Source organism: Myotis daubentonii, chromosome 5 (assembly GCF_963259705.1).
Source record: "Myotis daubentonii chromosome 5, mMyoDau2.1, whole genome shotgun sequence".
Lineage (NCBI taxonomy): Eukaryota > Metazoa > Chordata > Mammalia > Chiroptera > Vespertilionidae > Myotis > Myotis daubentonii.
In genome coordinates this window covers 45,308,263-45,326,019 of record NC_081844.1, presented here as the reverse complement: position 1 = coordinate 45,326,019, position 17,757 = coordinate 45,308,263, and the positions used below count along the sequence as shown (strand labels likewise).

General features: G+C 42.2%; 1 protein-coding gene across 1 annotated transcript in view; it reads right to left on the bottom strand.

Moving 5' to 3' along the window:
- The window catches only part of GUCY1B1 (guanylate cyclase 1 soluble subunit beta 1), a 44,082-nt gene extending 26,677 nt beyond the window's left edge, over positions 1 to 17,405 (bottom strand). The window contains exons 1-2 of the mRNA XM_059697697.1: positions 17,263 to 17,405; positions 16,526 to 16,599 (exon numbers count right to left, since the gene is read on the bottom strand). Of these exons, the coding sequence (XP_059553680.1) occupies positions 16,526 to 16,599; positions 17,263 to 17,265 (77 nt within the window). The 5' untranslated portion in view covers positions 17,266 to 17,405. The remainder of the gene's footprint in view (positions 1 to 16,525; positions 16,600 to 17,262) is intronic.
- Between the last annotated feature and the right edge of the window lie 352 nt (positions 17,406 to 17,757).

Sequence of the window (17,757 nt, the reverse complement as noted above, 5' to 3'; positions counted from 1 at the left end):
GATATGAGCACTGAGACTCGTGGACCTGGTTAAAGGGATCGACCTTGCTACTGCGTTGAGAATGGACCAAAGGGCCTAGGACAGAGCAAGGAGACTGGTGAGAAGGCTACTGCCAACATTCTGGCGAGGAATGCTGCTGACTTGGTTCAGAGCAGAAGCAGAAAAGGGAGTGAGAAGTGGCCCATGTTGGGATATATTCTGAAGGCAAATTCAACATGATCTGCTGAGAGGCTGGATGGAGGGTGTGAGAGAAGGAAAGGACACAAAGATGACTAAGGTTTTGGCCCGAGCAACTGGATAGATGTTGTCCCCAATTCAGATAGTAGCTGAATTGGGAAAGACTGTTGGAGGTGGACAGGGGGGTAAGATAAAGAGCTGTGTTTCAACGTATTAAAGTTTGCGTGCCAAGTGTACTGAAAACATCTTCTAACACAGTGGTCGGCAAACTCATTACTCAACAGAGCCAAATATCAACAGTACAATGATTGAAATTTCTTTTGAGAGCCAAATTTTTTAAACTTAAACTATATAGGTAGGTACATTGTTATTAACGTAATGAGGGTACTCCTAAGGCTTAGGAAGAGCCATACTCAGGGGGCCAAAGAGCCGTATGTGGCTCGCGAGCCGCAGTTTGCCGACCATGGTTCTAACATATCCTTAGCCTACTACATACAGTAGCTCAAAATATACCCAGTATTAATGAAAGGGCTTTATAGTAACTGTTAATAGTTGTCATGGTTGTATACATATATCTATTTTGATAGGCTTTGGATTGTTTTTCTCAAACTAGTGTCCAAAGGGGACAGAAAATCTATTGTCCAAAATATTGCCAGCAGTGGAAGAGAAATGACAAGTTCCCAGATACTGTTCCAATGTTCAATTCACAAAAATACGTGGAGTTTGGATATCAATCTCTGACGCTCAGTCCAAATCTTCTAAATTCTTGTACACTGCCAGGAGAATACAAGAGAAACTAGCCACTATTGTTAGGTAAACTTTCAACACAGTAGCTCGGAATAGCTCCTTAAATGCTGCCAAGGCCGGCCACATGGAGTCGCAACCACTTTCTCTTCCTCAGAAGCTATGCTACCACAGCTGCTGCTCATGGCTTTGCCAGTGTCTGCTCAAGTGAACAGTTCAAATAGTGGCATGTCTTAGGTCCAGGTGGGATGGAGATGGTCTTTAAAAACCCTGTGTCCTTCAGAGCAGATCATTTATTTGCTGGCAGTTATGCATAACGGTGCATGTGGCAAAAAAGAAAACACAGCATAATTTTGTAGGCACAGAAATTTCAGTTCAGAGCCCCCAATCCAAATGAACTTGAACAAGTCAAATAGACCACTTCAGCATTAAAACCCCTCTTTTCTAAAATGGGAACAATTATATAACCCACAAGTGTAAAGAAATACAGTGCGAAAGAATGTTCTAAGCAGTTGAAAAATTATATATATTACTAATGACCATAGTACTTCCCTTATCTATATATACAAACATTTGATGTGAAATCCTCCTCCCTTCTGCTGCACAGACACAAACACATCTTCAAAATCCTCAAATCTTTTTAATACTCAAAGTCAGTGAAATATCCCCAAATCATAACAATATAATCTACAAACACTGACTTATCTTTTGATAAATGCTATTATGTACCTTATGCATTCTAATTTCTATTTGTATAAACATACAAAATACTGATGCTCCTTGACTTATGATGGGCTTATGTCTCAATAAGTGACCCAATAAACATCATAAGTTGGAAATATAAGTCGAAATATTTAAGTTGAAAATGCATTTAACACACCTAACCTAGCCCACCTTAACTGTGCTCAGAGCACTTACATTAGCCTACATCTGGACAAAAATCATCTAACACAAAGCCTATTTTATAATAAAGTGTTGAATATCGCATTTATCTGATGGGCTACAGTATCTGGAAAATGCCGGCAACGCAGTACACTGTAGAGCACCAGCTGCTCACCCTCGCCACCACGTGGCGGCTGAGCTCACTGACACTCTCAGCATCACTAGCCTGGGAAGAGAACAAAATTCAAAATTTGAAATGTGGTTGCTACTGAATGCATATCGCTTTCCTCCCATCACAAAGTCAAAAAATCTTATGTCAGACCATCGTAAGTCAGGGTCCTTTTGTATAAGAAAAAAGCTTAAAAAAATTCCTCCACTATCCTGAGATACACACTGTTATTCAACTTGTTCATGCTTGAATATACTTGTATAAATAACACACACTAGACAATACTGCTTTCAAACCCCCCTTTCTTGACTACTATTTGATAGACATCCGTTTATTATTAAGTATATTTCTATACCTTGACTACATAAAATTGTATTCTATACACATATGAAAGTTTTAGTAGATATTTAGATTGCTCTTATTTTTCACAAGTGCAAACAATGTTGTGATGAATATTTGGGAGCTAACAATTTATATTTCTGTGTAAAATAGGATAAACGTTTGGAAATGGAGTTGCCGATCTGAAGGACGTGGTTAGACTAATTTTTCTCACGTTGTCACTAATATCTTGTAATGCAACAGCATTGCTCTACAGGCTGAAATTTTAAAGCCTCTGATTTAGGGCATCCTAATAAAATATCAATTGATTTTAGCTAAATATATAATAAAATACAAATTAGTTCATGCTTTCACTGTGCCCTATTCTGTTTCTTCCAGTGGGGATAAATCAAATGACATAACTTCTGGAACCGTCTCAGTTTCTTGGAAGCACCAATCCATAGCACCCATTACGTGAATGATGTACAAACAGAATACAAAGTCCCTCTAAATAAAATAGAGGAATGGCCACTTCCCTAGAATTCCCCTATCCGTGAGTCAAGACACCCTTTCTTTCCTAGCTTTCCTTTTAATGAAATAAGCTCCCTTATCTTTTAAGCTTTGCTTCCTGAACTGATCAACCCAACATGTTCCCTGGAGGAAGGTTGAAATAATAAATGAAACAGTAGGACATGAAAGGAAATAATCACTTCCATTAAAACTTTCACACTGAATTCCAATGACTTCTTCAAAATATTTAGGATTCCTTGTTTACTATATTTATGTTTAAAATCTTTGAGAGCTTTGGGTCACTCTTTATTCTTTCCCACCAATGCCCTCCACCACTCCCCACTCCATACCCCACCTCAGGGAAGGGAGTTTTGCCACAAATATTTGAGCACCTATTATGCCCTGGGACTTTTCTAAGCACTTTAAATACACCAATGGACAAAATAAATGTCCCTGTCCTCATAGAGCTTACATTTTAGCTGGCAGAAACAAGCAATTAACAATAAGCATAATATATGCTCAAATTTTTTAATCTATGATGAGGTGATAGATGCTACAAAAGAAAGTAGATGAGGATAAAGGAGTGAGAGCAGCACTTAGGAGCAAGGGGCAGAATGCAATGCTAGATGTAGTCAGCTTGGAGGCTGCCTGGAGAAGTTAGCATCAGAGCAAAGACTTCAGGAGGCAAAATTGATCTCTATGACTTAATAATCTTTCGGGACCCATTTCCCTTCTTTCTGTAGCCCATTCTTCATCTTTTTCCCTTATCAGAGGAAAAGCTAATTGGAGATATTATAATAAACAGTTTAGGGAGACTTGATTGAATACATTAAACTGAACAGAATTTACAGTGCAAATGGAGTAATAAACAAAAGAATTCCAGGCCACATGGTCATTGAAGACAAACTCTCACCTGGGGAAAAATGGCAAATAATTGCATTCTATACATTTATAGCTACAATAACTGTTTAAAAACTGAGTATTTATAAATGAAAATTTTTCCAAGTAGCAATTCATTTCCTAGCTACTTTTAGAGATGGCTATTTGTTATAGTTTAAACTGATCATTTATTTGCAGCACTTACCCTTCCCCCAAAGGGTAGTGTGCATATATCCTATATAATAAAAGGCTAATATGCAAATTGACTGAACGGTCACTATGAAGCACACTGACCACCAGGGGGCAGACGCTCAATGCAAGAGCTGCCCCCTGGTGGTCAGTGTGCTCCCACAGGGGAAGTGCTGCTCAGCCAGAAGCCCGGCTCACTGCTGGCGAGTGCAGCAGTGGTGGTGGGAGCCTCTCCCTCCTCCGTGGCAGTCAGACATCCCCCGAGGGCTCCCGGACTGCAAGAGGGTGCAGGCCAGGCTGAGGCGCCCCCCAAGTTCACAGATTTCATGCACCAGGCCTCCAGTATATATATGTGTGTGTATATATATATATATATGTATATATATATATATATATATGTAAGTATATATATGTGTGTGTATATATTTATACATATGTATATATTTTGTGGTTTTGATTTATGATTTTTTGATGTTTGGTTTTTTAATCACTGGTGCCTAACCCAAGTGCCTGGAGTAGAACATGCATGCATTCAATAAATGCATGCATGCTTTAAAGTAAGTGAAGGAATGAATTAGTTACAAATATTTCCCCATGAGTTTCCAAAGTCTCTACTAAAAATCAAACAATCAAATATTACTGTCAAAATATTGTTCTATTATTTAAAAAAAAAATGTATAGCTGACTGGTGTTACTCAGTGGTTGAGCATCAACCCATGAAGCAGGAGATCACAGTTCGATCCTGGTCAGGGACATGCCCAGGTGCAGGAGGCAGCTGATCAGTGAGTCTCTCTCATCCTTGATGTTTCTATCTCTCTCTCCCTCTCCTTTACTCTCTCTGAAATAAATAAACACATATAAAAGATATATACATATATATATATATGTATGTATATATATGTATATATATATATACAATTTGTCAGAAATATCCAGGCAACATTTCTAACAACTTTTTACTTAAGGAGATATTCCTTAACTCCAAAATGTGAATGCACAAAACTGAATTAATATTCTGAACCTGAGCTCCAGCTATTATGCACTTTTCAAGTAAGTTTAGTACTCTAAAGGATTGCTGGCTTTTAGGTAAATACATTCCCTTGGAAGTATGAAAATATGAGTATTCTGAAGTGGGAGATCCTTAATACAGGCATCTGAGAAAGGAGTCTCAGAACAGGGTGTGGTCTCAGGCAGAAAAGGTCAACATACATCACACAATCAGCCCAATCAATGACAGCTCAAAGGGGTCCTGATCCTTTAAAAACCCTTATCACAGAGCATGCCCTACAAACAACAGTATGTAGGTGTTGTCTGGTTAATAAATCCTGGGATGTTCCATTGTAGTGAGCTGTAAAGTACATCATGAATGCTGGTTTGTGTCCAGCCATTATTAAAATTAAAATCTACCAATATAAAACACAGATAATAACTATAAGCAACATCTTAATTAAAAATGTATATATATTTCTGTGAGTGGGTGCAAAGCATTAATGGCTCTCAATTTTCAATAACCCAATCCAATGATTCCCAATGAGTCTGAATCCCCAGAAGGGCAGACTCTGGTTTGAGAGAGCTGCCAAGGAGCGAGGCCCTTCACATGCAGCGATGGCTTCCTGCTTGGGTCCTCTTTCAGTTGGCAAAGGTCAGTCCTTTCCATTCAATGTGTTCACTCATCCAAGGACTGTAAACAGTAACAGTAAATGCTCACATGAGTGACATAGATTTTGGCAAAGTAACTTCACTCTTGATATATAATTGCATTTTTTTCTGACTGTGTTCAGCTTACCACGTGAGAGTTTTATTAGTAATGGCTTGAATTTTGAAACCATATGCACAAACATTTCAAATGAGCCCTTTTCAGTAGCTTCAGCAGACAAATGAATTTGCTTATTAGCCACCCATTTTATCGTCAACTCGTCTCCTAAGTACATCCGGTCACAGCTCTTCTAAAAATAAAACAAATTGCTCACAATTTCTGAGGCTCTGATTTCCTGTAGCAGATGTGCCAGTTGGTGAATCAAACCACCTTTAAAAATATGACAAGCAGCCTGGCCCTTGTGGCTCAGTGTTTGAGGGCCAACCTCTGAATCAGGAGGTCACACTTAGATTCCCAATCAAGGCACATGCCCAGGTTGTGGGTTTTATCCCCACTAGGGGGCGTGCAGGAGGCAGCTGATCAATATACTCATTGATGTTTCTATCCCTCTTCCTTCTTCTCTGAAATCAATAAAATAAATAAATAAATAAATATGACAAGCAAAATAACCTGTGAAAGTTCTTGAAAAGTTCAGGGGAGACAAAAACAAAAATGGGTGGTACTAACACACATCCTTGTTGTCCATCTCCATGCTCATCTGGTTGTCTTTGGAAAAGAGAAGGTCATAGATCCTGCTTTTGGGGGGAAAGCACATAATATGACCATTCCAAGCCCATCTGTGTCCACATTCCTGCTCTGATGATTAACAGCTGAGTAGTTTGGACACCGTTTTAAAGTACAGAAGCTTCACTTCCCCAATTTATAAAATGAGAATAATAGACATCTATTTTCTGTGGTGGTTATTGTGAGAATTAGGTGTAGAACCATATGGTAAGTGTATATATATATATGAATTATAAAAGCTATATATGAATTACCTTTCACATTTTAATTTCCAGAGAATAGAGCACATGTACAGTCATCATATATATATATATATATGTATATACGTATGTATATATATATATATATATATATATATATATATAGAGAGAGAGAGAGAGAGAGAGAGAGAGAGAGAGAGAGAGAGGCTTTCCCCTAGGCCACCAATTTTCAACCAGTGTACCAAAGAATTTTTAAAACATGTAACACCTGATTATTTAGTCGGGGAAACTGACCTCTTTTCCCTTAGATTGTCAATAAAAAATGACAACAGCCAACACAACAACAGCCATCTGGTGGGAATGAGTCAAAATTATACCTATTTTTTTGGTCAAATCACCAAAAAACATGTTTTTTTGGTGTGCCACAGAATTTTAGTAATTAGTTTAAGTGTGCCATGAGATGCAAAAGGTTGCAAATCCGCTTTTCTAGGCAATAGTTATAATAGTTAGATAGAGGCTAGAGGCTAGTGAGACAAGAGAGATAATCAAGTAGTAGAAATAACATAATTATATACTGTTGCATGTACAGTGAGAAGTAAGTACAGTTTTGGACGTAAAGGAAGGCTTCCTTAAGAAATAACATTAGTTTTGTCATCTCAAAGCTGAGCCATATTTAAGTTAATGGGAAGGGTGGAGAGAGTGAAGAAAAGGAGACACTTCTAAACTCAGGCTTTTGTTATCCTAACGCACGTAAAAACTCAGTGTGCAGCAGGAACAGAGAACTGGCCCATGAGGCTACAGTGCTGACAGCGACTGCGACGTAAGGACTGAAAGGTCCCACGTTTGAGTGACTTGAAGATTGACCACAAATAATTTCAATAAAGCAACAATTTCATATTGCATGATTCAATAATGATGGGCAAGTAGATCAGAATATGCGATAAAAGCAAAGCTGCAATAACAAGGAATAAATACTTGGAGTGTTTACCTTTACTGGGAGTAGAAACTTCTTTAACCTCAATATCTTTGATATAGAAAAAAAAGCGTTCAGTTTTGCTAGGCATAAACAAAGGCACCATTTCCCCCACTGTTTCCTTTTTAATGAACGAAGTGGCGAAGTAGCAAATGGAAAAGCTGCAAGTACTCAGGTCTTCTGAGTTGTCAGCCTCTGAACTGGGCCAGCCATACAGATCTCTGTAAGTGTGTTTTCCTGTTGACGTCCGCAGAGTATCCACCCAGAACTATCACTTTCCAACACCATGAAGAGAAACATTTGCTATGGAAAGAGTCGAAAGGACATCTGTTCCTTGCAGACTACACCAACACCCAGTTAATGTTGGCCACAGTTAGGTCTGGGTATGTAGATTTTCTGATTTATCCTCTGGTGCTCATTTTAATGACCCACCCAATAACATGCTTCTATGATTTCTTTTTTAATTCTCAAAAATTGCAGAATGCTAGGAAATCAAAGACCCAGCTTGAATCCCATGATTGCCTCAGATCATCAAAGTAAAACCCTGAGATAAGACCAGGTTTATCTCCTGGGCTCCATGCTGCTCACCTGACATGGCCCAAGTTCTGAGAGAGTCCTCTGCAAGTGCTCACTGATGGGTATGTGAAGAGTTTACACTTAGATATTTACTTTTACCTAAAAGAATAACTTCAAATGTTGGTGATGTACTGGTGATGTGCTTATCAGCTAATGTACTGTGCCTTCTTTCATCTTTCAGGTTAACTGGCCTATCTTTCTACAGAAAAAGGTCTTGATCTAACAATTACCCAGTTTATCTATTTTTAAGAATCTCAATATTAATTTGTTTATTTGTATTGAGGAAGTTTCTGGGTACAAAAATTAAGATGGTTCATTTTTGTATGTATACTCCATTAAGCTCCTATTTCTAACTTAAAAGGAATAGTAAATGGCACCAAAAGAGCTGGATTGAAGTACTGACTTCAATGATAAAGCTGACTTTATCATTAAAAAAATAAAATTGAGCCGAAACCGGTTTGGCTCAGTGGATAGAGCGTCGGCCTGCGGACTGAAAGGTCCCAGGTTCGATTCTGGTCAAGGGCATGTATCTTGGTTGTGGGCACATCCCCAGTAGGAGATGTGCAGGAGGCAGCTGATCGATGTTTCTCTCTCATTGATGTTTCTAACTCTCTATCTCTCTCCCTTCCTCTCTGTAAAAAATCAATAAAATATATTTTAAAAAATAATAATAATAAATAAAATAAAATAAAATTGAGCCTAGTCAGTGCCACTCAGTGGTTGAGCGTCCACCCATAAACCAGGGGATCAAGCCCACATGGCAGGTTGTGGGCTTGATCCCCAGGAGGGGGTGTACAGGAGTCAGCTGATGGATGTTTCTCTCTCATCCATGTTTCTATCTCTCTATCCCTCTCCCTTCCTCTCTCTCCAAAATTAATAAAAATTTAATAAATAAAATTGAATAAAATAAAAAACACTGATTGGAGAACCAAGATGGCGGCATAGGTTAACGCCGGAGTTTGCTGCTCTGAACAACTACTTCAAAAGTGAAACTAAAAGACGGAACGGACATGACGCAGAACCACAGGAACGCTGGCTGAGTGGAAGTCCTACAACTAGGAGGAAAGAGAAACGCACACGGACACTCAGAGGAGGCACAGTGCTGAAGTCAAATTCTGAGGTGCGGAGTGCGCGGAGCGGGCTAGCGCCGGAGGGCGCGGTTGGCGTTTTCAATCGGGAGAGAGTCGCAGACTCTGAGCTCCAGATCTAGGCGAGTCTTTAGGGACCCAGACTCAAACGGGAGAAGCGGGACTGTCTGGCTTTGGTCAGAGCGAGTGCAGCTTTCTCTCCCAGCTTTGCAGCGGGTGCTGGGACTCAGAGAGGCAGAGCCCCTGGGGACAGGACTGAGAGCCGCCATAACTGCTCTCTCCGGCCCACCCTGTTGATCCTGTGTGACCCGCCCCGCCCAAGCCCTGCACAGAGGCATTTGCCGGATAGCCTCAGGCAAAGGCTAGATTAGCACCTCCCTAGAGGACAGAAGTTCTCTCACTGCTGACACAGCTGATTCTCATAGCCACTTGGCCTGGAGGTCAAACCCTCCCTGGAATTAGCTACAACAATCAAGATTTATCTATAAGACTGCGAACAAAGACCACTAGGGGGTGCACCAAGGAAGCATAACAAAATGCGGAGACAAAGAAACAGGACAAAATTGTCAATGGAAGATATAGAGTTCAGAACCACACTTTTAAGGTCTCTCAAGAACTGTTTAGAAGCTGCCGATAAACTTAATGAGATCTACACGAAAACTAATAAGACCCTCGATCTTATATTGGGGAACCAACTAGAAATTAAGCATACACGGACTGAAATAACGAATATTATACAGACGCCCGACAGCAGACCAGAGGAGTGCAAGAATCAAGTCAATGATTTGAAATGCGAGGAAACAAAAAACATCCACCCGGAAAAGCAAAATGAAAAAAGAATCCAAAAATGCGAAGATAGTGTAAGGAGCCTCTGGGACAGCTTCAAGCGCGCCAACATCAGAATTATAGGGGTGCCAGAAGATGAGAGAGAGCAAGATATTGAAAACCTATTTGAAGAAATAATGACAGAAAACTTCCCCCACCTGGTGAAAGAAATGGACTTACAGGTCCAAGAAGCGCGGAGAACCCCAAACAAAAGGAATCCAAAGAGGACCACACCAAGACACATCATCATTAAAATGCCAAGAGCAAAAGATAAAGAGAGAATCTTAAAAACAGCAAGAGAAAGAAACTCAGTTACCTACAAGGGAATACCCATACGACTTTCAGCTGATTTCTCAACAGAAACTTTGCAGGCCAGAAGGGAGTGGCAAGAAATATTCAAAGTGATGAATACCAAGAACCTACAACCAAGATTACTTTATCCAGCAAAGCTATCATTCAGAATTGAAGGTCAGATAAAGAGCTTCACAGATAAGGAAAAGCTAAAGGAGTTCATCACCACCAAACCAGGATTATATGAAATGCTGAAAGGTATCCTTTAAGAAGAGGAAGAGGAAGAAAAAGGTAAAGATACAAATTATGAACAACAAATATGCATCTATCAACAAGTGAATCTAAGAATCAAGTGAATAAATAATCTGATGAACAGAATGAACTGTTGATTATAATAGAATCAGGGACATAGAAGGGAATGGACTGACTGTTCTTGGGGGGGAAAGGGGTGTGGGAGATGTGGGAAGAGACTGGACAAAAATCGTGCACCTATGGATGAGGACAGTGGGTGGGGAGTGAGGGCAGAGGGTGGGGCGGGAACTGGGAGGAGGGGAGTTATGGGGGAAATAAAAAGAGGAACAAATGTAATAATCTGAACAATAAAGATTTAATTAAAAAAATAAAAATAAAAAAAATAAAAAACACTGAGCTCACTTGTATGTGGAAGCTAATAAGAACAAACTCAGAGAAACAGAGAGTAGAGTGACAGTGACCAAGGCTTGGGTGTGGGAGAAATTAGCAGCTATTGCTCAAAGGGTACAGACAACCAGTTATAAGATTACCAAGCTGATTATCCTATATAATAAAAGGCTAATATGCAAATTGACAGAACTGCAGAACAACCGGTACCTATGATGCGCACTGACCACCAGGGGGCAGACGCTCAATGCAGGAACTGCCCCCTGGTGGTCAGTGTGCTCCCACAGGGGGAAGTGCCAGCCACTCAGCCAAAAGCCGGGCTCATGGCTGGTGAGCGCAGCGGCGGTGGCAGGAGCCTCTCCCACCTCTGCGGCAGCACTGATGTCTGACTGCTCATAGGGAGCAGGCCTGAGCCATCAGTAGGACATCCCTCAGGGCTCCCAGACTGCGAGAGGGAACAGGATGGGCTGAGGGCCCCCCCCCCCGCCCCATGCACGAATTTCATGCACCGGGCTTCTAGTAGCTAATAATACTGTATCATAGGCTTGAATGTTGCTAAGAGAGTAGATCTTAAATGTTCCCACCCCAAAAGGAAACGGTCACCCTGTGGCACGATGGCGGTGGTAGTTCATGCCAAGGTGGCAGTCACTTCACAATGTATAAATGTATCCAATCAACACATTGCACACTTTAAACTAAGCTGGTGGGAGTGGGGGGACTGTGCTAGAGAGGCCCTTCCTATCTCAAATGGGCATTGTAGTACTCAACTGACATGACAGAGAAAGGAATTTTGGAAATATCGAACAGCGTTTATTATATAAAGTACCACTAATATAATAAAACCTACATGTGCAAGGGTATAGCGATTTACTTAGCCTCATGAATATGAAACTCTGATTAAAACACAGTATACTATTTTGTTTGCATTCATTCGTTTTGATAAAATGAATACTGAGAACATATGCTGCATTTTCAAACAACAAATAGGAGTTGAGGGAAAGAAAAAAGAGTCAAAATGACAATGAAGTTGCTACTTTTCCTAGAGTGGTGAAGGAACATTTAGTCTGGTGTAGTACATACACTTCAATGAGCTACTGCTATTTAAAGGAGAGCTTCATATCTTTCAGGTGAGCTGGGGAAGGGAAAAGTTGAAACACTTTGATTCTAGAGAAAAATAATAGCTACCATTTATCAATGTTATTTTTCAAGATCTGTGTTTAGCACTATTCAACATATTACAACATTATAGAGTAGGTATTATCTACTCCTTATATACAGTTGAGGTAGGTATCTACTCCTTATATACAATAATGTGCCAGTTTATTGCGAAGGGATGTGCGACTGCCACGTTAGCAATGGCTACATGGCCACTAGCTCCTACAATAAAGACTCTCTTCTACATCCACAACGTCTCATGGCTTCTTCATCTACCACCTGGCATCCAAGAAAGTCCAGCCCCTGGCAGAGGGGCTCAGACCTGACAGTTGGCATAGTTGGGCAGGATCAGGACCTGTGGACCTGACAACGATACAGCGAGCAGAGAATAAAGGAGGAACTGAGTTCCCAACAGTTAGTACAGCGAGCAGGGTTCGAGGAGGAACTTGCTCTGACACTTGGCACTGTGTGCCCGATTCAGAAGCATGTGTGGGTTCAAGGAGCGAGTGCTCCCACATGATTATATCATTCACTTTTCCATCCTCCAAGTCCAAAACACAGACTACGCTCTTTAAAAATAAGATTAACTAGAGAATGAAAGGATGAATCAATCAATGAAAAAATCAATGAATGCCTGCCTTCCTATAGGTAAATTAGGTATATAAGCATACTAAGTATGTATGTATTCTTTATACAAAGATGATGATTGAGAGATTCTAGAGAAAATTACTCCAGTATTTACCAACTGTCAGTGTCCTTATATCATTTTCAAATCTCATACCAAAATTTTGATCACAATGTTTATCTCTGATCTTTCAGTAAAACAGAGAAGGGCTGATCAATGCACTATGTAGCACTTAGGCATTTCAAGTCAGTATTTGTTCCTTAGTCTGCTCAACTCCAGGCACAATAGTTTTTACAAAGGTGTTTTTATTTGTTTTTAATAGACATTTAATCATCTTAGATTTTTTTTCTTATTTGAATCCATCTTTACGTTCCAATGACGTTAAAAAACCTAAAATCAAATCCAGTAATTTGATCCAATGATTAGTTTTGCCAGGACTAATGAAAGGGTAACATAGCTGATTAAACAGAGTATGTAGGTACTGTTCTAATATATATATCTTTATTTCATGGGGTTTTTTTTTCTGAAATAAAGATTGGTTTTTCTCTTCCCTTGGAAACCATGACTTCCAAAAAGGACTATCTGAAAACTGAAAGGAAACCAACAAAAGACTTGAAGTAGATTCAGAGATCTCTTTTGCTTTTTAACATGTATTTATGGTCTAGATCAGAGGTGGACAAATGATAGTCAGTTGGTCAAATTCAGCCCACTACCTGTTTTTGTCTGGTCCAAGAGCAAGGAATATTTTTTACATTTTTAAATGGTTACATCTTAATAGTTATATAGACACCTACATAATATCCTCAATATTGACTCTTGGCCTCCAGCACCTAAAATATTTACTATCAGACCTTTCACTATCTACCCTCCATCTAGACCATTTATCTTTTTCTTAAAAAGGGGAATTTAAAGTTCTTGGGAAATGGTTACATTGTTGGGAGTGTAAGTAAATGCTGAGTTTACAATGAAGCAATTTTTGGCTCTTATCCACTTAGAACGTTCTGTCTGGAATCTGTTACTTGGGATTTTATTTGCCATTAAATGTTTGGCATCCTTTCTCATGAAGAATGGATGGCCATTTCCTACTAAATCAAAAAAGTATGATGTAAATTTTGTAATCATCAATGTAGACAGTTTCTCAAAGACCAAAAATGAAGATGGAGGAGTATGGTACTTAATGAGACAAAACAAGTTTTTTCCATAAATTCAGTTTTTCCTAAGAAGCTGAAACTGAAAACATCTTGCACCACTGACTACAGTGATCCTCCTTAGAGCTGGGGGTGAGGTCTGGAGAAAGGAATCAGAATCTCCCAGGGAGCATTTTAAGATTAAATTTCTCCAACTGCTCCCCTGCCCTCAGGCAGTGAGAATCTGTTTGGATAGGCCAATGTTCTTCCGGGGAGCTCTGAGTAATAATGCCCCAGCGGGACTACCTGGGTTGGAAACCAATGACCTGCTTCAGTGCCCTGAACTATGTTCTCTGGTTCAGATACTAAACTATACCCAAGACAAGATGGGCTCCATCAAAAAGTATGTTTGGGGAAAAAAGAATCAAAATGAACACCTGGATTGTAAAGGCTAGTTTACCTAATAGTATCTCCCTTTCAAGAGCACATAATCCTTGAGATAATTTTATTAAAAGAGAGAGAGAGAGAGAGAGAGAGAGAGAGAGAGAGAGAGAGAGAGAGAGAGCCTGGTGTGGCTTAGTGGTTGAATATCAACCTATGAATTAGTAGGTCAGCGTTAGATTCCCCATTAGGGCACCTGACCCGGTGATCCCCAGTAGGGGGCATGTAGGATGCAGCCAATGAGTCATCATTGATGTTTCTATCTCACTCCTTCTCCCTTCCTCTCTGAAATCGATAAAAATGATATTTAGAAAAAATAAACACCCATATGATTTGTTTCATTTTATCATAAAAAGAATAATTTAAATTGTCAACATTTGAGTAGATTAAGAACACTGTTTAAAGCAATTTAGAGATACATTAGGGCATTAAAATATTGATGTTTAATTTAAAACAAATAGTTTTTTAAAGTAGAATGTAACAATATTCTTAGTGATTTGGCAGAATTAAGTTTTCACATCAGTGTAATTTGTATATTTTTAGATATTTTTACTTTCTCTGGGGAAAACATAGCCAGTACAAGCAAATAACTTGATACTTAATTTTTTTAAAAATTTTGATATATTTCTCTATGACATAAAATTTCCCATCTCTGTATTTAACAGTAATCTAAATTGATAATGGGTAGGGTACATTCTAAACCTGGTTAAAATGCATAACAACTGTTTAACCATATACCCATACTTTATTGTGCTCTCAAAATTCTAAATATATTCATTGTCATAGCATATCCACCAGAAAAAAATGGGGATTTGTAACTTACACATGAGAAAACATCGTCTTCATAAATTTACAAAGAAAGTGGCTTAAAAATAATCCTATACTTTTTACATTGTTTAAAATCCTGCTCTTGATATCTCCCGTATACCTGTCCACTAAGCAAAATAAAAATTCTGAAAGCATTAATAAGATTCACAGAAAATTCAAATCTCAAAGTAAGCTTTAGTGTCAACATTCTCATTTGATTTAACTGCATAATTGTCAAACCTCCACTTCATTTATAATATGTACGTGTGCTCTCAGGGTAACATAAATGCGGCTTATGGATAGTGAAACGATGCTCATTGATACAGGCCCAAGAGAAGGGAACGTTGCATTTTAGTGTTTCATATTTAACCCTGGTCATTTCCATGGAAACTATTTATTTAAAAAAAATCCCTATCGTATAACTGTATAATAAGCCTAATGCTAATAACTATAATGTATTTGGGGGGAGGGGAAATAGCATGAAAGCATCACCTACTTGATATACTAAAATCAGGGAGAACAGAAAACACGAGTACGGAATAGCAATGTGTTCCCCTTTGCCCACCCAGGTAACCACGCCCTCCGCCTCCATTTAATGGGACAGATTAGATTGCAGTTCCAATATGAAAATCCACAAATACGGTTTTGTTGTAGCTAGTTGGTTTGGGTCATCTATGCAATAAGTTTAATGCATATTTCACTAGAACAAAGGGAAAGGCCTCTGTTAAATTGAAATGCTCAATATGGCCACAGAGACGGTCCATCGTTTCAACAGGTTTACGAGTAAACTCTCAGGTGCCTGTGGTCTTTCCGTCCCATCAGGAGTCCTGGGCTCCTAGTTCCAGCCTGAAACTAGGATGCCCTCCCACAACTGCCAGCCTCCACCTTAGTCCAAGCAGAAAGGGTGTGGGGGGGGGGGAGCGGGGGGGGTTAATTTGGGGAAAATAAAAGGGCATACATTCCAATTCCACATTATTTCAAAATGAATAAATGCAGGTGATATTCACAGTTGCTCAGGAAATAGTCTCACGTTTTAGCATCGTGAAGAGGCGTCACTCTGCTTATGTCTGCGAGGTGCGTGCATGTGCCAGGAGCCGGGTCTCCCGTTTGTGTCTAAGGCCTCTGGGAACTGGAACGTGGCGGAGGCCCGTGTGGTCCCCGGGGCCCTTCCCGGCGTGGGAGCCGCGGGGCCCGCAGAGCCTGGGAGCGCCCGGCGCGGGCAGCGCGTTCCCACGCTCGGGCGGGTCCCGAGGCCGTGCCGACCCGGAGGCTCCTCTCCCTCCTTCCCTGGCTCTCCCCTCCCAGCCTCTCCCCGCCCCGGGGCCCCTCCTCCCAGGGTCCCGGCCCCGGAGCGTGGGAGCGCAGCTGCGGCCGCGAGCGGCGGGCGGAGGCATCTCCGCGATGCGCGTCCGCGACGGGCGCAGGCGGCGGAGAAGGAATCGAGGAGCGGGAGCAGCTCCCGGGGCCGCCCGGGGCCCCTCCACGCGCGGCGCCGGAGCCGGGCCCGAGCTCCAGGAGCCAGTCACTTACTTGATGTCCTCCCACACCTCCGGGCCGTAGTTGCGGATCACCAGCAGCTCCAGCGCGTGGTTCACGAACCCGTACTGTGGGGACAGAGGGAAGCCCGCGCGTCAGGGACCGGCTGCCGATGGAAGAGGCGCGAGGGCGAGGCTGCCTTGACTGCCTCTCGGCTGCTTTAACTTTGGGTCCAACCTATTCGGGGTGCTCGCCGCTAAAGAGGGGTACCTCTGGGTCGCCACCCACGCCACCAATAGGGGGCAGATCCTCTCCATCACCGCCCACCCCACACCCGCGCCACCTCCTTACCCCGCTCACCTGTCACGGCCAGGAGCAGGCTGGGCAGCGGGGAAGCATGGCAGAGGGGACGAGCCCTGCACCCCCCCCACACCCCGGCTCTCAGCCTCCCTCACCCGCTGGGCCCTCCTGAGCCGGGAAAGCCCCGTGTCTCGGCTGCATCGCCCCTTCCTGGGCTCGGGAAAGCACGGCGGACCCCTTGGAAGCAAAGGCACCCATGGCCCCCGCGCGATCTCCCCTCCCCCACCTCACCCCGCCCCCCCCCCGCCCCCCCCCCCCCGGCGTTCCCATCTCCTCGGACGCGGGCAAACTGCGAGGCTGCTCCCGCGACAAGCGGTGCGCTCCCCGGGCCCCAGCGCCAAGCTCCGGCGGCGCGGTCGGTTCGCTTGGGCTTCCAGGCCCGGTCCAGCTGCGGCTTGTGGGTTCGGCCTGAGCCGGCTGAGAGCACTCACCATGGTGTCTGCGCCCGGGGTGGGGGAGGATGCCCCTGCGGAGAGGCACGGCCGAAGGGACCCAGGCGACGGAGGCGACAGCGCAACAGGACCCCAGCGGCAGCATAGAACTGGAATGAGCGCAGTGGTCTCGGTCCGCCTTGATTGCCACCTCTTCCCGGCCAATAGCGAGTCGAGCCGCAGGGGGCTGGCCGCTGCCTCCTAGTTTTCAACCAATCGACGGCAGAGGAGGGAATTCAGATGCTGTCACTACTGCTGCGCTCCAGGTCTTCCCGCCCCCGCCCTAGTGACAAGGCTTTCATTCGAGGCCACAACAATGACGATGGAGAAGCTCCAGTTTTGTTCCTTGCATGAATTTTGGGGGCAGGAAGAATGCAACTATTGTAGTCCCCCCAAATATATTCTTACCCAAAGATCTACCCGCAGAGGTAGCAAAAACTGAGTAGAGGTGTGTGTGTGTGTGTGTGTGTGTGTGTGTGTGTGTGTGTGTGTGTT